This window comes from Rhea pennata, chromosome 8, assembly GCF_028389875.1.
Source record: "Rhea pennata isolate bPtePen1 chromosome 8, bPtePen1.pri, whole genome shotgun sequence".
Lineage (NCBI taxonomy): Eukaryota > Metazoa > Chordata > Aves > Rheiformes > Rheidae > Rhea > Rhea pennata.
Genome location: NC_084670.1, coordinates 7,720,657 through 7,738,535, shown reverse-complemented (window position 1 = coordinate 7,738,535; position 17,879 = coordinate 7,720,657). Strand labels below are relative to the sequence as shown.

General features: G+C 44.7%; 1 protein-coding gene across 1 annotated transcript in view; it reads left to right on the top strand.

Moving 5' to 3' along the window:
- RNF11 (ring finger protein 11) overlaps nt 1-14,860 on the top strand; it is a 31,911-nt gene extending 17,051 nt beyond the window's left edge. Inside the window, exons 2-3 of the mRNA XM_062581140.1 lie at nt 10,251-10,420; nt 10,992-14,860. Coding sequence (XP_062437124.1) covers nt 10,251-10,420; nt 10,992-11,163 — 342 coding nt within the window. The 3' untranslated portion in view covers nt 11,164-14,860. The remainder of the gene's footprint in view (nt 1-10,250; nt 10,421-10,991) is intronic.
- Nucleotides 14,861-17,879: the final 3,019 nt, after the last annotated feature.

Genomic DNA, 17,879 nt, shown 5'->3' with positions numbered 1-17,879 from the left:
CAGGCAAGCACTTAAGCGCTTGCTTCAGTCCCACTGAGGTCGATGGGCCTCCGGCACGTGCGCCGCTGGGGGCCGCGACGGGTTATTTTCGAGGCGTCCCTGTGCATTCAAAACTCCAAAATAAACAGGAACAATACGTTCGGGGAGTAGCCCGCTCGCGTAACCAAGTCCTGCGAGAGCTGTTTATGGTTTTCCTACCTGTCCTTGGCGCAGGGCTTTGGCGCGTTACAAGCGGTTTGACAGTCGGGTGAGATCACGCTTGGATTCGTGCCCTGGAAGCCGAAAATGCAGAGTCACCGCTCGTGAGGACGCGGCTCGGCTGGAGGAAAACACAAACGTTGCCCTTGTGTTCGCTGATAATACTGCACTGAAAAGTAGAAGTTTTTATATAATGCTTTAGGATGCCTTAACGTTTACGTAATCATTCCTTGCTTTTAGATGCAGCATTTTTTTTTCTTTTTTAACACATTTAGCAATAATCATGACCCCATAGGACATTCCTGTAAGATTAAGAAATGATGATCTGAGATGAGCTGAAGGCCTGAAACTCTGCCTGTGGCTGTTTGTGCCTGTTGCTTGTTAATTCGGAAAAAATAATTGAAATGATTGAAGTTATTCTTCAATGACACTAAACAAGTAGCCGAATCACCTTTCCGGGGCGTGTTAACGCTTACGGAGGCGCGACCTGGCCACCTCTCGCAGGCGCCCGTTCGCTTCCGTACGCTCGCGCGCGATGCTCTGGGCTGGGCACGGGTGTCGCGGATAAATGCAAACCAGCAGTCCGCGGGGCTGCCGGCGCTGCCCGGTTCGAGCCCAGCTAGCGGTGGAGTTCACGGAGAGCACCGGCGCCAAAGGAGAGCGCGGAGCAGATCGCGCTTGCGCCGTGGGTTGCCCGGTGCCGAGCCGAGCCCGGGCCGACGGCAGCGCGGTCACAGCAAAGCCGGCGCGGCGCCGCGCAGCCGCTCGCCGGGGCCTGGGCCGCGTTTCCGGGGCCTCGTGCGTGGCAGGCGTGTGGGGGCGGCTTCCCCTGGCTGCGGCTTTCCGACACGGCAACGCGGAAACGCGCTCGAAAAGGCTGCGGTCAGGCAGTCGCAAAACCCAGCGTTGAAAATATCCTTTTATCAGCCTCGGAAGGCTGCTGGCTGCCTCCGCGCGATCCCAGCCCCTGCCGCGTCGCCTGGGTCGAGCTTTAACTGGGTTGCCGCAGGGAAGCGTTTCATACCATTGCATCGGATAACCGCCCGCCGGCGTTATCAACAGATAATCGACCGCCGCTGGCGATCGGCCCGTTTTCGTTATCTGCGTTACTGATCTCAGACTAAGCTGACGCACCCCCGAAGGCCTTACGCAGCGGCGACGTTCTTCTAGATACACGTATGTTTTTTATTTTTATTTTTTTGTTTTCAGCCAGCTACTGGAAGAAGGACGGAGGTGGCGTCTAGGAAGGCCGGAGGGGCCGGCCGGCCCTGTGCCAGCCGCTCCGAAAGCAGAGCGGGAGCGGGCGGGATTCTGCCCGACAGCCCTCGGGCTCACTGAAGGCAGCAGCAATTTCCTTGCTGAAGTTGGAAGGAAGTAGGTTTATTTATCAGTAAAGCCGGGCACTTAGGCCAGTAGTTCAGACCGGCGTTCAAGATGAAATACTTGCCAAAGCAACAGCGCGCGCTGCTCGCAGAGACGGGGCCCGTGCGCGCGCTTTCCCCGATGCGTTGGTGCCCCGCTCGCTGTCCGCTCTGCCGGAAGCGCACCCCTGCCCCTGTAACGCGCGTCCGTAACGCGCCTTTTCTGCTATACGTTCCTATCGGCTCAGACCGGCGCTTTTGTACGCGCGCCCGCTGCGTAGTTACGCGTTTAAGGACAGCCTGTATTTATACGTTGCCAGGTCCATTACTTGGGCCTTTAGCTTATGCCCATCTTCACGTTTCTTCTCTGTTTTGGCCTTTTGTCCGCAACCTTGCCTCTCCTTTCCGAATTAGGGCCCGTTGCTATAATTTTGCTGCCTCGTTCCTGAAGTACCCAGAAAAGCTGAATTTCCTTCGAGCCGACCTGGTTTGAACCTGGTTCGAACTTATTTTTTTGCGAGCCTCTTCACTTGATGTCGCGGCGTGTTTTTTTTGCCAAGCCAGCAGCTGGCAACGCAGAAGGTTTTACTCAGTTGTAGCCTCGGCCCCTAGCAGAGGAGCCCATCTCACCGAGATGGATTTGTTTCTGGCTCCTCCCGCTGCTGACTAGGACCAAGTGCCTTTGTTTTATTTATTTCTTCTTCTTCTCAAAACTTCAGGCTTTTATTTGCTGTTAAGTCTGCTCTTCCTTTCTCTAACTGCCTTATGTGGTAGCTTGAACCCTGCGTGGTGTGTTTAATATAGCTACAGCGTTATAATAACTGCCTCCGCTTGCCAGGGCCACGGAGGGATTGCTGCGAAGATAACCGCGCGGTGCAGGCAGAGAGAAGACGCGCCAGCGGCGCAGATGTTGTGGTTTGCGTATGGGTCGGATGGTTTGTGTACGCGTGCGGCTGGGCTGCGCCGCCGCCACCAGCCTCGCGAATGAGCGCTCGCCCCCTCCGCTGCGTCTTCTCCTTGCCCAGCCGGCCGCTTGGCTGCTTCGCGGTCTTTGGGGTGGCCGAGTCCCGCGGGCCGCCCTTAATTTAACACCCGGGGAGGGCAACCGTTGCCTGTTGGCTTCGCTCACTGCAGCAGCTGGAGAGAAGAGCAGGAGTTTTTGTAAACTGTTTACAGATCCTTCCCCTCCCTGTATAAAAATAGCCCGTTGAGGTAAACACCGTGCGAGGCCGTGCGGCAGACGGGCCCTGTTATCCCACAGAAACCGGGGCCTGATGCGGGAAGTTGCCGTGTCCGCGGAGTCGGCTCCCTGCTGAGCAGCGCCGCCGTCCAGGGCTGGCTTTGGTGCCAGAGCTGTCCGTCGAGGTTTGCCTCTCTCCAGAAGAAGGGCTCATCCCGACGGGTGAGGAAGCAACAAGGAGAGCCAAAACTGCCACGCTGGTGAATGAAAATTCGTTCAGTTGAAATGTGCCCAAGGATAAGGTCCCGGAGCCAGAGAAACCTGCTGTGCCATCTGGAAATGCAGAAATTGCCCGGTTGCGTCAGGAAATTGTGCTTCTAGGGGTCAATTACTACTTCTTAATTACTACCGTCTCCCCCCAACTCCTCGGGGATCTTCCGCGCGCGTTTGCGCTGAGGGTTAGTCAGGTTTTGGACCCGCAGGTAGGTCACCCCTGCGGGTAAGGCCAGGCGCTTGCCCTGGCCAGAAGGGAAGGGGCAGAGTCGGCTCTTAGTCTTGGCAGCGCAAAGCCTCTTCGGTTTCGTGCGACAGCACCCGTAAGAAGCTGGGAACCGGAGTCTCTTCTTGAAGTAACTGCTGTCCCCGCTCGGGTCGACCCCGAACCTGCCCTGTCCGAGCCGCGTCTTGGGTAGCAGAGCTCTGCTCTGCAGACAGGTACCGTTTTGGGGTCGGCAGCCAGCGTTCCCTTTTCTTCTCGGGCCTTTCCCTTTGTAACGCGGGGGCGTTTCTCCACGGTCTCAGTGGATCAACTGTAAAAAGGACTATTTCACAGTTTTAGCTTAAATAAGGCTACTCCATCGGTGCAGAACCACTGTGGCTTTGACCAAAAAATAGCACCCCGTGAAACTGCAGGGCTCAGACCAGTTGTTGCTTCTTAATTGGTGCAGGCAGCTGGAGGGACATGCCGGTTCCTTTCCTCCATTGCAAACGGTTTCCTCGATCCGTTGTTATATTAATTACCTACCATATTTACGGGTCCAATTCAGAATTTTTATTAAACCTTACATAAGAGCGCGTTGGTAGGAAGCACGTTCAAAACTGAACACGCCTGAAGTGGAGTTTTACTGTTTTTTAGAGGGCTGTTTGGCTGTGTAACTAAGCCAGTAAGATGCTAGTGCACACATTTACTTCTGCATGGAAACTTTTTTTTTATTTTAATTAATTGTGATACTAATTAAAAGGGAAAACTGAGATGTGGAATGTTTTATGTGTTATCCCACAGAAACTGGGGCCTGATGCAAGAAGTTGCCATGTCCGCGGAGTCGGTGTTTTGTCCTTCAGTGCTCTCAGACATGGCAACGAATACTTCAGAGGAAAATAAAAGCAAGGTGGATTTGTTTAACATCATCACAAACAGTTCAAATGAGCTTTCTCTAGCAAGCAGCAGTAGCAGAGCAATCCCTTAATAAATCTTAAAAATGAAATACACATATATTGCCTTAAAGTTCCAGATAAATCAAATACGTCTTCACAATTTATATTGTATAATCAGTTGTCATAGGGAGAAATGCGAGAATCCTGAGAAATGCAAAGAATCGGAGCCATGCTGAACATTCATTGCACCACTCCACTAAATATGTATCTGCTTTGAAAAGCGTTACTATCATTTGTGCACTTCTTGGGAGAGGACTACTTGCGTCTTCACACCTTTTACGTAAGCAAAGGACAACAAAGTCTTTGGCATGTTTGAAAAGCTGGTAAAGAACAAGTTAGTGTTATGTGTATGGTGCTAACTGAACAATCTCTAGAGGGGAGAGGAAGGTGTTTTCCTTTCGGAAGGCCTCTTCCGCACCGGTGCTCAGCTATCGCGGTTATTTAGACTGACCGCCTACCTGGGAGCAGCGATATAAAAGGTTGTTACTGGTTTCATTGCATCATGTTTTATAGCAACTGGTATTCAGCTTTACAAATGAACTGTTCTCAACTGTGTGACAAGAGGTTTTTATAGTTAGCAGACTGCTTGTAATACTGTAAATATTATTAAAGTAAGCGATAGTTGTAGCATAAAGCACAGTATAATGGTGAGTGGTTTTAATGTGCCTTGGGAGAGGAGGGTATTACAGAATGTGATTAACATACAGATGGGGTTGAGACTTTCCACCAAAATCAAAAAGGCGTTTCCAGAAAAGGCCTCTGGACCCTCATCCCAGTTAGTCGCGTATGTGTAACGAAGTAAGAAGAGAAAATTTTGTAAAATGCAGTGGGAATTTTGCAAAAAAAAAAACACAGAAGAAGCCAGATTCTTTCCTTTAATTTTACCGCCTCTTGACTTCACGTGTGTCAGCAGGAACTGGGAGGCGTCAGGGCTGAATGCTTCTGGAGCGGCAGCGAGCTCCGAGCCGCGCCGCTGCGGCACGCGAGAGGGCCGGGCCGTGCGAGACGCGCGGCCGCTGCGCGTGTCCGCGAAGCGGCGCGGCTGCTTTCCGGCAGCGCGGATCGAGCCGCTGGCGCGGGGAGGGAATTCCGGAGCCGAGCCGCGGAAGCAGCTGGGGCCGTTCGCGTTAACGGGGCAGCGGGCGGCCGCGCGCTGCGCGAGCTCTGCACCCGCCGGTGGCTGAAAGGGGCGCTGGGGAGGAGCCCGTCTGGGGTCGGGGCGCGGGACGGGAAGGTTTGGGAGTCCCGCGGCGGCGGCGGCAGCGCGGGGAGGGCGCCCGGCCCCCCGCGATCTCGTTGCTTCGTGCGCAACCCGCCGCTTGCTTCCGCCCGGCTTGCAGTCAGGGCAGCGGCGAGGACGATGTTGCCTTGCTTCCCGGCAGAAAAGTCAACGTCCGGTTAGATCTTAAGTCACTGTGCAAAATGGTTTAAAATAAATACAAATATTAAAAATGTGCCTGCCCTTCTGAACCCTTAATTCTCCCGTACTGCTCTTCTGTCTTGTCTTCAGTCCGTTCATACCTCAATTTACAACAGAAATTACCTGGCCAATTTTTAAGCTTACAGAAGCAGCTATTTTCATTTGTCTACATTCTCGTTTTGCTTTTTATGAATTCAGTGGGGAAAAGGCTTATTTTTATGCAGTCAGGCAAAAAAATTGTTTTTTTTGTTTTGTTTTGTTTTGTTTTTTTTTAGTTTAGGAAAAAGACAGAAACAAACCACGCTTCAGAACTGTAACACCTGTATATATATATGTGTGTGTGTGGTTTTTTTTTTTAAGTTCCTTTAAGATTAAAATTCACTTTACATTTTAAATAATATTTATCCCCCAAAATATGTTTGTTCCTCACAGCAACCACTAGTAATTTGGTCTTTGGAAGGGCAGGCGGATAGATCGCTGGACGTGTTACGAGTTATTTGTCTCACCTTTTACCTTCCCATAACCTTTTTGAAAGGATTTGTGTGCACAGTGGTGTTTTTAAATGACTGCATCAAACAAACAACCCTCTGATAACATGATGCTGATATATGGAGTTAGAGGGATCTTAAAATAATCTTTATCCAAGGATTAAGAGTTTCTGATCTACCACTGACCTGTTTTCAGAGCATTAGAAATTCATTACACTTGCAAGAACAAGATGAAAATGTTATAAAACAAAAGAAAAGCAGTTTTACAGCAGCTTAAGTAACCGAGATGAGTTGCACCGATAACAAACTTCAAACGAACCACGATGCCTGATGAAACCTTTTCCCAGGAGAGCCCTTGCAAAAGGTGCTCGGCAGCCCCCAGGCGAGCACGGTGCCTGGGCCTTTTAAGCAATGTGCAGAATGGCTGAATTTTTCACTTCTAATCTAAATAAACATCCAGATCCCCTGTATGATGTTTTTTTCCCCAAAAGGAGGAGGAGTCGGGGTGAGATGGAGACACAAACCCAGCTGTAGTCCTCGAGTCTGTTATTTAAGGACTGGATAAACATGAGGAATGAGTTATTTCTGTGCACAGAAAGCCAGGGAAACGTGTACTGACGCCACCCCCCTTCTGGATGAGAAAAAGGCTGTGTATCTCCCGGACTGGCTGGCTGAGATGTTTCATCGTTATTAAATTCATATGGGGGAAAAATAATTAATTGATAACAACAAATTGAGTGCCAGGGAGTGATTTTTATTTCACTGGCTGACATTAGTATGTGGTTTTGCTTATTTGTCTTGGCCTCTCTCAGTTTTTTTGCATGGAGGAACAGAGCTAACATGAAATTCTTCTTAGCTTGAATTGTCTGACTTCTTTATCAAATGATAAATAACACAGACTTTGGCTGGAAATTCAGTATTTCGTAATTATGTCTGTAAAAACATTTTCCATGGTAGAGGAGTGAAAAGTGAGACAAAAGCGCAGTAAATGCTCCTCTTTCTTTGCAGTTTAACAGCAATTACTTGGCAAATGTGATCTTTTTGCATGTATAGAGATGGCAAAGGGCCCCTAGCTGCAGATGTGACGTGGCGGCGCCCAGGGCCCCCGAGCCGCCAGCAGCCCTGCTGCGCGCAGGGCGATCGCCCGCGTTCCCAGCGGGACGTGCGATAAAAATCAGCCTTTATAAACAGTGAAAGATTTGCCGGGGGGGAGGGGGGTGACGAACCCATACCCTGTCCTTACAGGCTGCCTGAAACTGCTGGCGTACGGGGCTGGAATAAAGAGTTTGAAATATTTTTCAGAATAATACAGATAGGAACAGGCCTTTTCTTAGCATCTGTTGGAGGAAAGCACTGATTTGAAAAGAGCGTTGTTGGAGTAACCTATAATTTGACTCACTGCAACATGTGTGGTTGTGTTTTTTTCTGTTTTTTGTAGCATGTTTTCATACGATGGACAAGTAGCTCAGTTGGGCAGGCTTTTAATAGTAACTGGAGACGAGATTAACAGTACCATCAGGCGCTGTGCGTTCAGGAAGCGCACCGGCTCATGCCTTGCGAGCAGTTTCATTTACAATAACACAATTTATGTGTTTTTCACAATTGCTTTGCAGCCCACCCCCGCCCCTGGCCCACACACCCTTATTTTTATATTCACAGGTATGAAGCCATCTAGCACCATTTGCAGAGTTACTCACTTGGGAAGAGACTCTGGTGCAGTACGTGAGAGTCCACAAACTCAGAGCGGGCAGCTCTAACCCCTGCCCGAACAGGGTACGTCCGAGGCGGAGCGGCTCTGCCTGAAGAGCCCCTGCGGCAGGGAGCAAAGCAGACGAGGGTTTCCGTAACGCCCCGGCGCGCGGAGGGGCATCGTCAGGCCACGTTCGCCCGCTCCCGGCGGGGAAGAGGGGCCTGGAGCGGTGTAGCAACAGGCTGACGTGGCAGTGAGCAGCAAGCAGCTGTAAAAGACCAAAACAAGGGAGAGTGAGTTCTCCTTATTTGGCCTTCAGATGCTTTAAAGGTTCGTTAATTTACTGTCCAAAACTTAAGTGACGCAGTCATCAGTTAGACATTGTGCTTAATTTCACATTTTGGAGTTGTCCAAAATGTATAGTTTTAACTCACAACATTCTCACTGTAACTCCCTTTGGCTATGAGATTTATACTGCTCTGCTAGACTTCTCAGTTAGCCATTCACTGTCAGTTCAGTTTGATTGTTGCTTTTATACATTTTAAGAGAGTTTCATCTTCTTTTTTTCCTGTTTTTTGCCTTTCCCAAGTGATCCTTATGTTTCTGTGCAATCACTTGCAGGCACAGGTCTACCAACGGGCAAGGTTTTACCTTCACACCAATCTGTGCAACGCGTGTAGGTGTTTTTACCTGCTCCCCCTCCTTTTTTGTGCCGCGAGGAGGGTGCGTCTATGTCCAAATGCTGTGTGTTAAGTGCCTCTTTCTTCGTGCTCAAGAAGGGAGCTAGCACTAATGTCTTCTCCAATGGCAGCGTGACTATTCCATTAATTGAAGTATAGCAAAGTATTTAGTGTAAAACATTACTGATGGATAGTTTGTGGTGGTAACTAACTTCTTGAAATATTAAAACAAGATGGGGCTGATGTGTTTAGTGTAGAAGGTCTTCAGCATGTAGGAAGGGGGGGAATTACTTACTTACCTGGCCCCACAGGTTACATGAAGCAGGTCACCCTCAGCTTCAGTGGCAACTCTCCTTACCCAAAGAATGACTACAGAATACTTCTGCGAATTTAAACTACTAAAAGGCAGCTGATCGCTGCCACTTGCTGCATCAGGAGATTCCCACGCAGCTGTGGCGAGTGCAAGGGCACCCTTGAGAGGCGGAAGGGCGCCGGGCCAGCACACAGCTCAGCAGCCCCAGGCGCTCCGTACGGACACGCGCGTTGCAGCAAGCAGTGGCGGCTCCGGCGGGCGGCCAAAGCCGGTGTCTCTCCCATCGGGAACAGCAGAGCGGGGCGCGGAGAGGGCAGCTTTGCTGAAAGTACCCGGCACCACGTCAGCGCTGCCCACGGTACAGCCTCACGCTCGGGTGAGCTGCTTATCTTGTAACAACCACCTCTGAAACAAACTGCTGCTTTTTCCAAACAGGTTTGTCAGTGTTACTGTGCCGCTGAAACACCAGATTCAGTTTCAAAACATTCCAAAAAGTAGAAATTTTCAGTTTAAGAGGTACAACAGGCTTATTGCAAGAACTTTTCCTCCCATTAGCAGTAGATTTATGGTTATTAACCAATACTATCCTAATATCGCCTGTTCAAATTAGTGTTTATTCCCCAAAAGGTGCTTTAAATGTATGTAAAGTAAGTACCATATTAATATAAATGTTAGCCTGAATAGCTGATCTGAAGTTCATTAATGCTCAAAAGAAGTCTCAAGAGTGTGGCAGAGGAAAGAGCGCACAACATCTAAAAGTTGCATACTTTTGCTTTGGGAAATATGTATTCTAAACATATGGCAGTTGAGATCCAGCTTGGGAGAACTTGTAAAATCATATTAAGGTATGATAACAAGTGTACCACTAGAAATAGTAATTTAAGCAAATCTTTGCATTGTCCAAGTTACATTTTTAAGCATGCATGAATTAAATCCCCAATTCTGGATCATTGCTTGGGTGGCCTAGAATAGTTATATATACATACACACACATATATAGTTATTATAGAACCAACAAAACCTTCTTCTCTAAAGCTCTAAGAATATATGCTGTCTTTATCTTTGCAAATAACTGCTCCTACGTGTAAAAACAGAACTTGCTTGTTACAAGTACTTGGGCCTCTTCCTTAGTCATTACATTGTTCAATTCAGTATATACCAGCTGGCCAAGTGCCTCTGAGGTTTATTATTTGCCTGTTCTCATGTGCCGTTTGTGCACGCGCTGAACCTGTGAATGACTCCTAGAGACAAAAAGCCTTTGCAGAGAATAGCCAACAAGAGATACCTGCCAGTCTTCCAAAGATAGTGGCCTTGCTCTTTTATCCCTTTCGCCATATGATTATAATCCACAATTTGCAAAGCAGGACTGGAAATTCATACAAACATCTGTAGGATTAAGAGAGGAACGAGTTAAATATATTGCCTATATTGTGCGAGGAAACATTAGGAAAGCAGGTTTTTTTCAACTGAAATATTTTAATTTTAGGAACAGGTCCCTGTTCCTGTTTATCATCCAACTCCTAGCCAGACTCGGCTAGCAACACAGCTGACAGAAGAGGAACAAATCAGAATAGCGCAGAGGATAGGCCTTATTCAGCACCTACCTAAAGGAGTCTACGATCCTGGAAGAGACGGCTCTGAGAAGAAGATCAGAGAGTAAGTTACAGAAATTTAACTGAACTAATTTGGGTGATATGACATTGCCATGGGGAAGCAGATCGTGTGAAATAACCTGTTCTTTTCTGTTGTTCTCCTGTTCTTGGCTTATTTTCAGAGAGTTACGATGGCTCTTTCTGATAAAACGGGCACGCAGAAGTCACTTTCCTTTATCCTTCTTTGCTTTCATGTTACAAATTAAACTTACTTTCCTCACCCACGTAATCCGTATCCTTTCCGGGTTAAACTTCTTTGTTGCCTATTCATGGGGGGAGTGATTTCAAGCCGCAGCAACTTCCTCACCCGTAGAGCTCCCCTTTCCACTGCGTGGAGCTGCCCCCTGCGTGCCGAGAGACGGCTCCCTAACGTGGGAACGTGGGCGCAGTAGTGCAGCGGGAGCACCAAGCAAGCCAGTGCGGGAGGCAGCACCAATGGAGCTAAGAAATCCTTGCAGTATCTGCAAGTAATACAAGTTTGACACAAAGATAATCAGGGTAGATGTCATTCCTCCTTTACGTTCCCAGTGTGGTAACGGCATTTGAACTGCTTTACATTTTTTTTCTCCCCCTAGATGTGTCATTTGTATGATGGACTTTGTTTATGGGGACCCCATCCGATTTCTGCCGTGCATGCACATTTACCACCTGGACTGTATAGATGACTGGTTGATGAGATCCTTTACCTGCCCTTCCTGCATGGAGCCAGTGGATGCAGCACTGCTTTCATCATACGAGACTAACTGAGCCAGGGTTTCTCCACTGAACCTTCAAGGACACCATCCACTTTTCTGGGTTTGATCCTGTTGTCATTCAGCCCAAAGAGCCAGGAATTAGGAATTAAGATCATGCACAAAATATACATTTCCTAAATAAATAAATAAAAACTATTCCTGAACGGCTGCAAATATTGGAAAAAAACATAATATTTTAGAGACTATAGAAAAAGTAGGTTGTTATTTTTAATGTAAAGCCTTGACCCACCATTGTCCTTTAATGTTTGTCCTTAGACCCATATATAGGAATTGTGTAAAGTGTTACAGCAACTGTAAATGTTTAAACTGCGTGTATCCAATTTTATTAGCAGCAAGATAAGAGTATTTTTTCCTAAATAAAGTAACCAGTTTTGTTCTGATTCTTTTCACAAGTCCTGGCATTTGGGTCAAGGCTTTATTAAAATCTACATTTTATAACACTGGCACAAAGAAATAGTTTTAAGCTTGTTTGCACAGGTTTTTTTTCTTTTTTTCATTGGAGATGGATTCATTGCCTTAGGTCTTTTTAATAGTGTGTTGTTATTGTTGGGCTGGCTCTGTGCTTGAAAAACAGTTTATTTATAACCTGTTAAAAGTGCTATATTTTGTTTGCAGATAGGAATATGCAGAATTCAAAGTGATCTCCTAGCTTGTAAGCAAACTGAGATGCATTATCCCTTTTCTACGAGTGATGCTAAATATGGCAATATGAAACAAGTCCTACACCAAAATTATGGTTTCATGGTTTTTATAACTTGCTTCGATTTCGATGAAACAACAATCCTCAAACTTTAGCATGTCATCTTTAACTTGATCAAGTTAAAAGTGGGCCAGATGGACAATAAATGCTATCATGATTGGAAAAAAAGTTTTTGGAACAAATACAGTATTAGTGTTGATAACTTATTCAACTTTTTTGCTGCCTAAAATTGGTTGGTTTTGATCACAGCAAAAGGATACTGCATCTCTTGTTCCTGTAGTTCTTAGGTTATCAGACATTAAGAATAAACATACTGTATCTCCGTCTCCTGTATTAAATGTATCTGTTAAGCCTTGCTGGCTGACACATCAGTCCACCAAGCAGCTGTGAAATCAGATATGAAAAAAAAATGTATTTTATGTTCTGCACATAAAGGCAAAGTTTATATAAACACAGAATTTCATAATAGCAATCAAGTGGGGAATAGTACTGCTAAAACCAGAATGACACAGTTATCTAATTTCTGCAGCAAAAAAGTGTGTGCTTGTTAAGAGATGGTCGAGCAAAGACTGTAGTTGTAAAGTCCTCTCATCCACTTACCATGCTTTTTTTTTTTTTTTCTTAATGTACCCTCCTGTGACTTTTATACCTTCAGTGACCAATACATTGAGGCAGTCTTGGTCTTGCAGAGTGAGATGCAATCTCAAGTTAACCACAACAAATCAGGGATCATTCTTGATTGTTTTGCATATATAGTTTGAGTACCTGGTATAACAAGTTGCGTTTAAAGAATGCTTTGAAGTACGTTGAAGACTCTGTGTACTTACAGTGTAGAGGAATTACGCAGGTCATGGATCACTTTTGGAGGGTTGGTCAGCAGAACGGAGAATCAACATGTTGATTTATTTATTACTCCTGCTGCTGACAGCAACCTGCTCTCTTAGAGAAGAGCTCCAAGTAGCCTTCAGAAGCAAGTTAAAGCAGTTAACGGTTCTAGATTCACTGATTTGCTACACATTTATCTGGACACAAGTTTTTGTTTAATTCATACCTACTTAATTACATTAAGCAAAATCTGAGAAGGCAGAACTAAAGTTGTGCAATATTTTTCCATGGGAAATCATTGTTCTTCTTCATCATTCCATGTGTGTTCTTTTGTGTCCTTCTTTTTTGTCTGTTTTAGGGTTTGTTTTTTGTTTTCACATAAAACATAATGTCCACATAAAATATTAGTTTCTTTTCTCTTGTTAAAACTGGCAAATGAACAATTTTAAAAAACACTTTTGTCATGGTAGTATTGGTCTTTATTTATTACAAGACTTGATTAAGAAAGATCTGAAAAGAAATACTCAGTGGCTGGTTACAGAGCTGAATGCTTTTCTGGGCACTTTGTACAGTTGAACTATTAACACTGATCTCATGGTAAGAGGAGAAAAATTACTTTTACTAAAACACTTGTTAAATAACAAAAAGGTGTGAAGGGCTAAAACTAGAGCTGATTACAGAAGAACATTCCAAAAAAGAAAACAAATTTTAGCTTATAAACAGATGTGTAAATATAATGAATAAATCAATTGATTTTTCAAGTTTTTAGGTGCAGTGCTGTTCTGGATGATTTCTCAATCAGAAAAGTAATTTATCTGAACTTAATGCAAAATAATGTGTAACCTGAGCTTTCCTGTCACCTGAGTTTTAGCTTCAGCTGTGAAATCGTATCTGTCTCTCAATTCCACCATCTGTAAAATGAGGATAATATTTGCCTGCTGTCTCAGAGGTGTCTAATAAATTACTTACACTTCCAGTGCATTAGACAGTCCATTTACAGCACAGCTGTTTCCTAACCAACATCTTCGAGAGCTCAGCGAATAGCTTACCTCTTGCTCATCTGGACCTGCTTGACCATAGCCAGTCTTACAATACAGCTGTGTGCTTCAAGGCAGGCAGGCCCGTAGTTAAGTGTCTGCACAGTATTTTGAAGAAAAAAAAAAAAAACTCTCATAGCTACTGTGCATAAGTAACCAAGATTGTAAATGCCGAATCTGCAAACGTGTGGCTGCATCAGGCTTGGCAATAGTCATCAAGTGAAGCAAAAAATGTTGCTTTAAAGCATTTCATAGGTGGTATGCTCCGTCCTCAAAACGTTCAGTGCAACACTCTTCGTGTTTTAGAAACTGCAACTGGCAAAACAAGTGCACGGCGCAGACCCCCAAAAGGAGCCGAGCGGATTCTCGAGCGCAGTCCCCTGGGATTTCACACTGCAATCCAAGAGACATCGAGTTTGAAAGGCCACACGCACCCCTCCGCCCTGCCAACACCACGCTTCCTAATAGCAACCTGCAGTCACACTTCAAAAAACTGAACTCCTAAATAACACAGGCAAGATGCTTCCAGCAGCAGGGAAATCATTAGGTTATAGTCTCAAGATTACAGGGGGAAGCAGATTTTGTCTCACACAGCAGAAGAAAACAAAATTCCCACAAACCTGAAGCAAAAAAAAAAGAAGCAATAATAAGTAGTGAATACTCATTTCCGTAATGACCTGTATGTTTAAAAATGATTGCATGCTACTGGGATTATCATTTAAATAATTTTACTTCTAAAGACATTACTCCTTATTACTTACTGTCATCTCATTATGTAAATCTGACAGATAAATACTAAATTTCTCCATAAACAAAAAAGTCCAGAGAATTTTAAGGTCTGTGAAGGGCTACAGTTGTAAAAAGGCTTTAACTGAGTAATATTTTAAAAGCTCCTACTATCTTGCCGCTTCCCAAGGTTGAAAGCGATTACGTGCTTGGAAAGCTTACAGTCCTCTTTTCTTGCAGTGGCAGAAATTGTACACTTCTAGGCTAAGGGATTACGAAATACCTGAACTTAAACTTGTCACAGATTCAAGCCTTGCTATTTCCTGTCCTTGTGCAATCTTGGTAAAGATGAAAATTCTTCTGCGTCAGTCAGTTAAATAAATAGATGGCTGAAACCTAAACTACAGCGCCTCTCGTCAGTTAAATCTTGGATTAAAATGGCCTTACAAAGTAGGTGTTAGTTAATTGAAACTACACGTAATTACAGACACCTTAGGAGTGCACACACCTCTCAGACACCATTATAGATGGCATATTTTTATTTAAAACATAAGTACTAGTTGATGACCTATCAAACCTGGACAAAAAGTATCTGTCCAGAAGAACATTTCTTGATTTGTTACCCAGACTAAAGATTAGCTTTACGGATTAAGTTTTCCTTTTATATAGAATTGCAGCTTTGAGGAATATAGTTTATGCTAAGCATCCTTTGGTAATTATCTTGCATTTAAACCTATTCTCAGATAAGAATTTGGGGCTTTGGAATTCATTGTATACAACATAGTTGATGCCTTTTGATAAAAGGCATCGTCTGCAAAAGGGTTATTTTGATTTAAATAGAACTAACAGTATTTGCATTCTGCCAACAAATTTCTCACAATATCCACTCTGCATATATACTCAGAACAGCTAGGGAAGAACTGCAGAGATTAACTAATATGTAATGGAAAAAAATATTAGTGAAAATGCCTGTATGTTCTAGCAGTGCAAAGGTATGTATGTGCATTACTCTGCCAAGGGTTCAACCATATTACAAACAAACTAAGCAGCCCCCAAACCTTCTCTGCCTTCTCAGGTGAAAAAATAGAAATGCCTTCACAAATCTGTTCTTTGCAGCCTCAAACCCTAGAGTTTTATTTACTTTCATTAATAAAGCATTCCAAAGAGAACTGGGCACACAATAGTAAAGCTGCTACACATACTAGGTGTACTCTGGCTGTCTACATTGAGTATTTTTTCTGGACACAACAGGCTGTACCTTGCTCACCAGACGTGTGTTTGCCATGGCTCCTGCTGCAGAAGGACAGTGCTTGGAGCTTCTTAGCATCTTTTCCCTATCCTTCTTCACACAGCCAGCAGCAGTAGCTGCATGGTTGCGCTTGCAGAGCTCTGCTGTGTGTTGCAGATGCTATTCCTCCTTTGTATCTTCAGGTGGGATCAGCAGAAGGCAGCCTTTGGGCAGTGCCGGTCACAAATGAAAAATCTACATATTGCATCCATGCACTCCCACTCCCAACTTGAGCACCAAGTAGTTCCTTACCTCCACACCCCACACTGCGCTGCAGATTAAATGAAGCACGGTGAGCGATGAGAACTGTCCAGAATGCTGCAGTTTCTACTCCTCTTTCTCAACAGAAGAAAGGCTCAGATCCGAGTTACGTGCCTCAGCAGAGGAACTGAAGTCCTATAGGACCTACTTGTGTCCAGGATACAAACACTGCATATCCTGCTCAGAATCATTTGGGAGAAAGAGTCAAAGAACTGGAAACTCAGCAAGCTGCTTGTCTGGAAGAACTGAAAGAAGAAAAGTAAATGTTTGAGCATAGGCAAATCATAAGATACTAACCCAGATTCCATGAAACTCTCAGTTGTATTTTCTTAGTAGTGTTGTTTTAAAATACAAATCAAAGCCCTTTCTGGATCTTACAGTTTTTATCTTGCATTCTGGTAACTACCTTTTCCATTTCTGGACAGTTTGATAAGAATTAGATAAGATTAGATTAGAAAGTTCTCCAACAAAAAGGGTCTGCAAAAGCGGGAAACTTCTCTGGGCAGAAAGGACACGTTTCGCCTGTGCAGCAGCATCCTCTCTCAGGCTGCGGCAAGGATTCCCACGCCAAACGATGCAGAGCGCCTGTCTGAGCACTGAGCTGTTCATCTCCCTGTTGACTTCTGGACTGAACGGAAACCTTGGCCCTGCAAGGACTGTTCGCTCCTCGCACGAGTGCAGCACCCACCTCGGGTCCACACAAGCAAAACCGGGCTCTTCGTCAGCAAGCAGCTGAACAAGAGCAGGCTGCTGCTCTGCAGCACCCGCAGGTGCTGAAGCTGTCCTCTCTGCGCAGTTCCCAAACTGCCTCTCCAACGTGTATGATCGTGCTGTTAACAGGCCCAGAGACGCCTAATTTTCTGGCTTCTTTAACTGCTCCCCTGCCGAAAGCACAGGGTGCATGAAATGCAGGCAGGCAACGCCAGCGGAGACACAAAAGTGGCACCTATGTAAACTACGGACTCCAAACAGCCACAACTACTGTATCGTAAGCAATCCTTAATCCAAAAGCCCTCTACCATCTGTATTCTAGCAGCTTGCCTATGCAAAAGTATAAGGGACAAGTAGCATTTTTGGTAAGTATTTAAACAAAATACTTACCCAAAAAATGCTACCCACATCAGCATTTTTATAATAATCTTAGTTATATTTTCTTAATTCATTGGCATCTAGTAGTTATCATATTTCAAACTCACAATCTATGAGGTCATGAAAAAGTGAAAAATGTGAAGATATCTTATACACGCAATTTACTTGATTATATTGCTTTTCTCAGTAATAAAAAATAAGTCAAACATACAAAAGAGAGAAAAAGTGTTGCTTTTTTCCTTACAGTTACGATTTACTTTCAGCATAATTACAAACAACTGCATTTAGTCCTAGTTGCCAACTGCAATATAATTAGAAGAGAAAAACCAGAGTACAGGAATAGGTCTTTCTGCAAATTTTTTTTGCATCTGGCACAGCAATTTTGATTCACTGTTAATAGAGAAGTTCAGAGAGTTAAAAAAAATAAATTTACCTAATTCTACAGAACAGCATTTTCCACTGTCAAAGTAAAATCCACAGGACCTAGATGCTTTACTTATACATAAGTAATAACCTTTAACTATCATCGGCACCCTCACTAATACTGAATGTCAAGTTAATAGATTCGAACACCAAATATTTCTTCTAAACCAGCTGGACATTATGGCTTCTTCACGAGGCTCATTACTAATTGGATTAATAGGTCAGAAACACAATTAATGTAAAAGCTAGAGGTAAAAAAAAGAGACTACTAGACTACCATTCATCTGCAGACCTGAAATAGCTGTTACAGTATTTGACTGACATGGGATAAATTGGTTTTTTGGCTTTTTTTTTTTTTT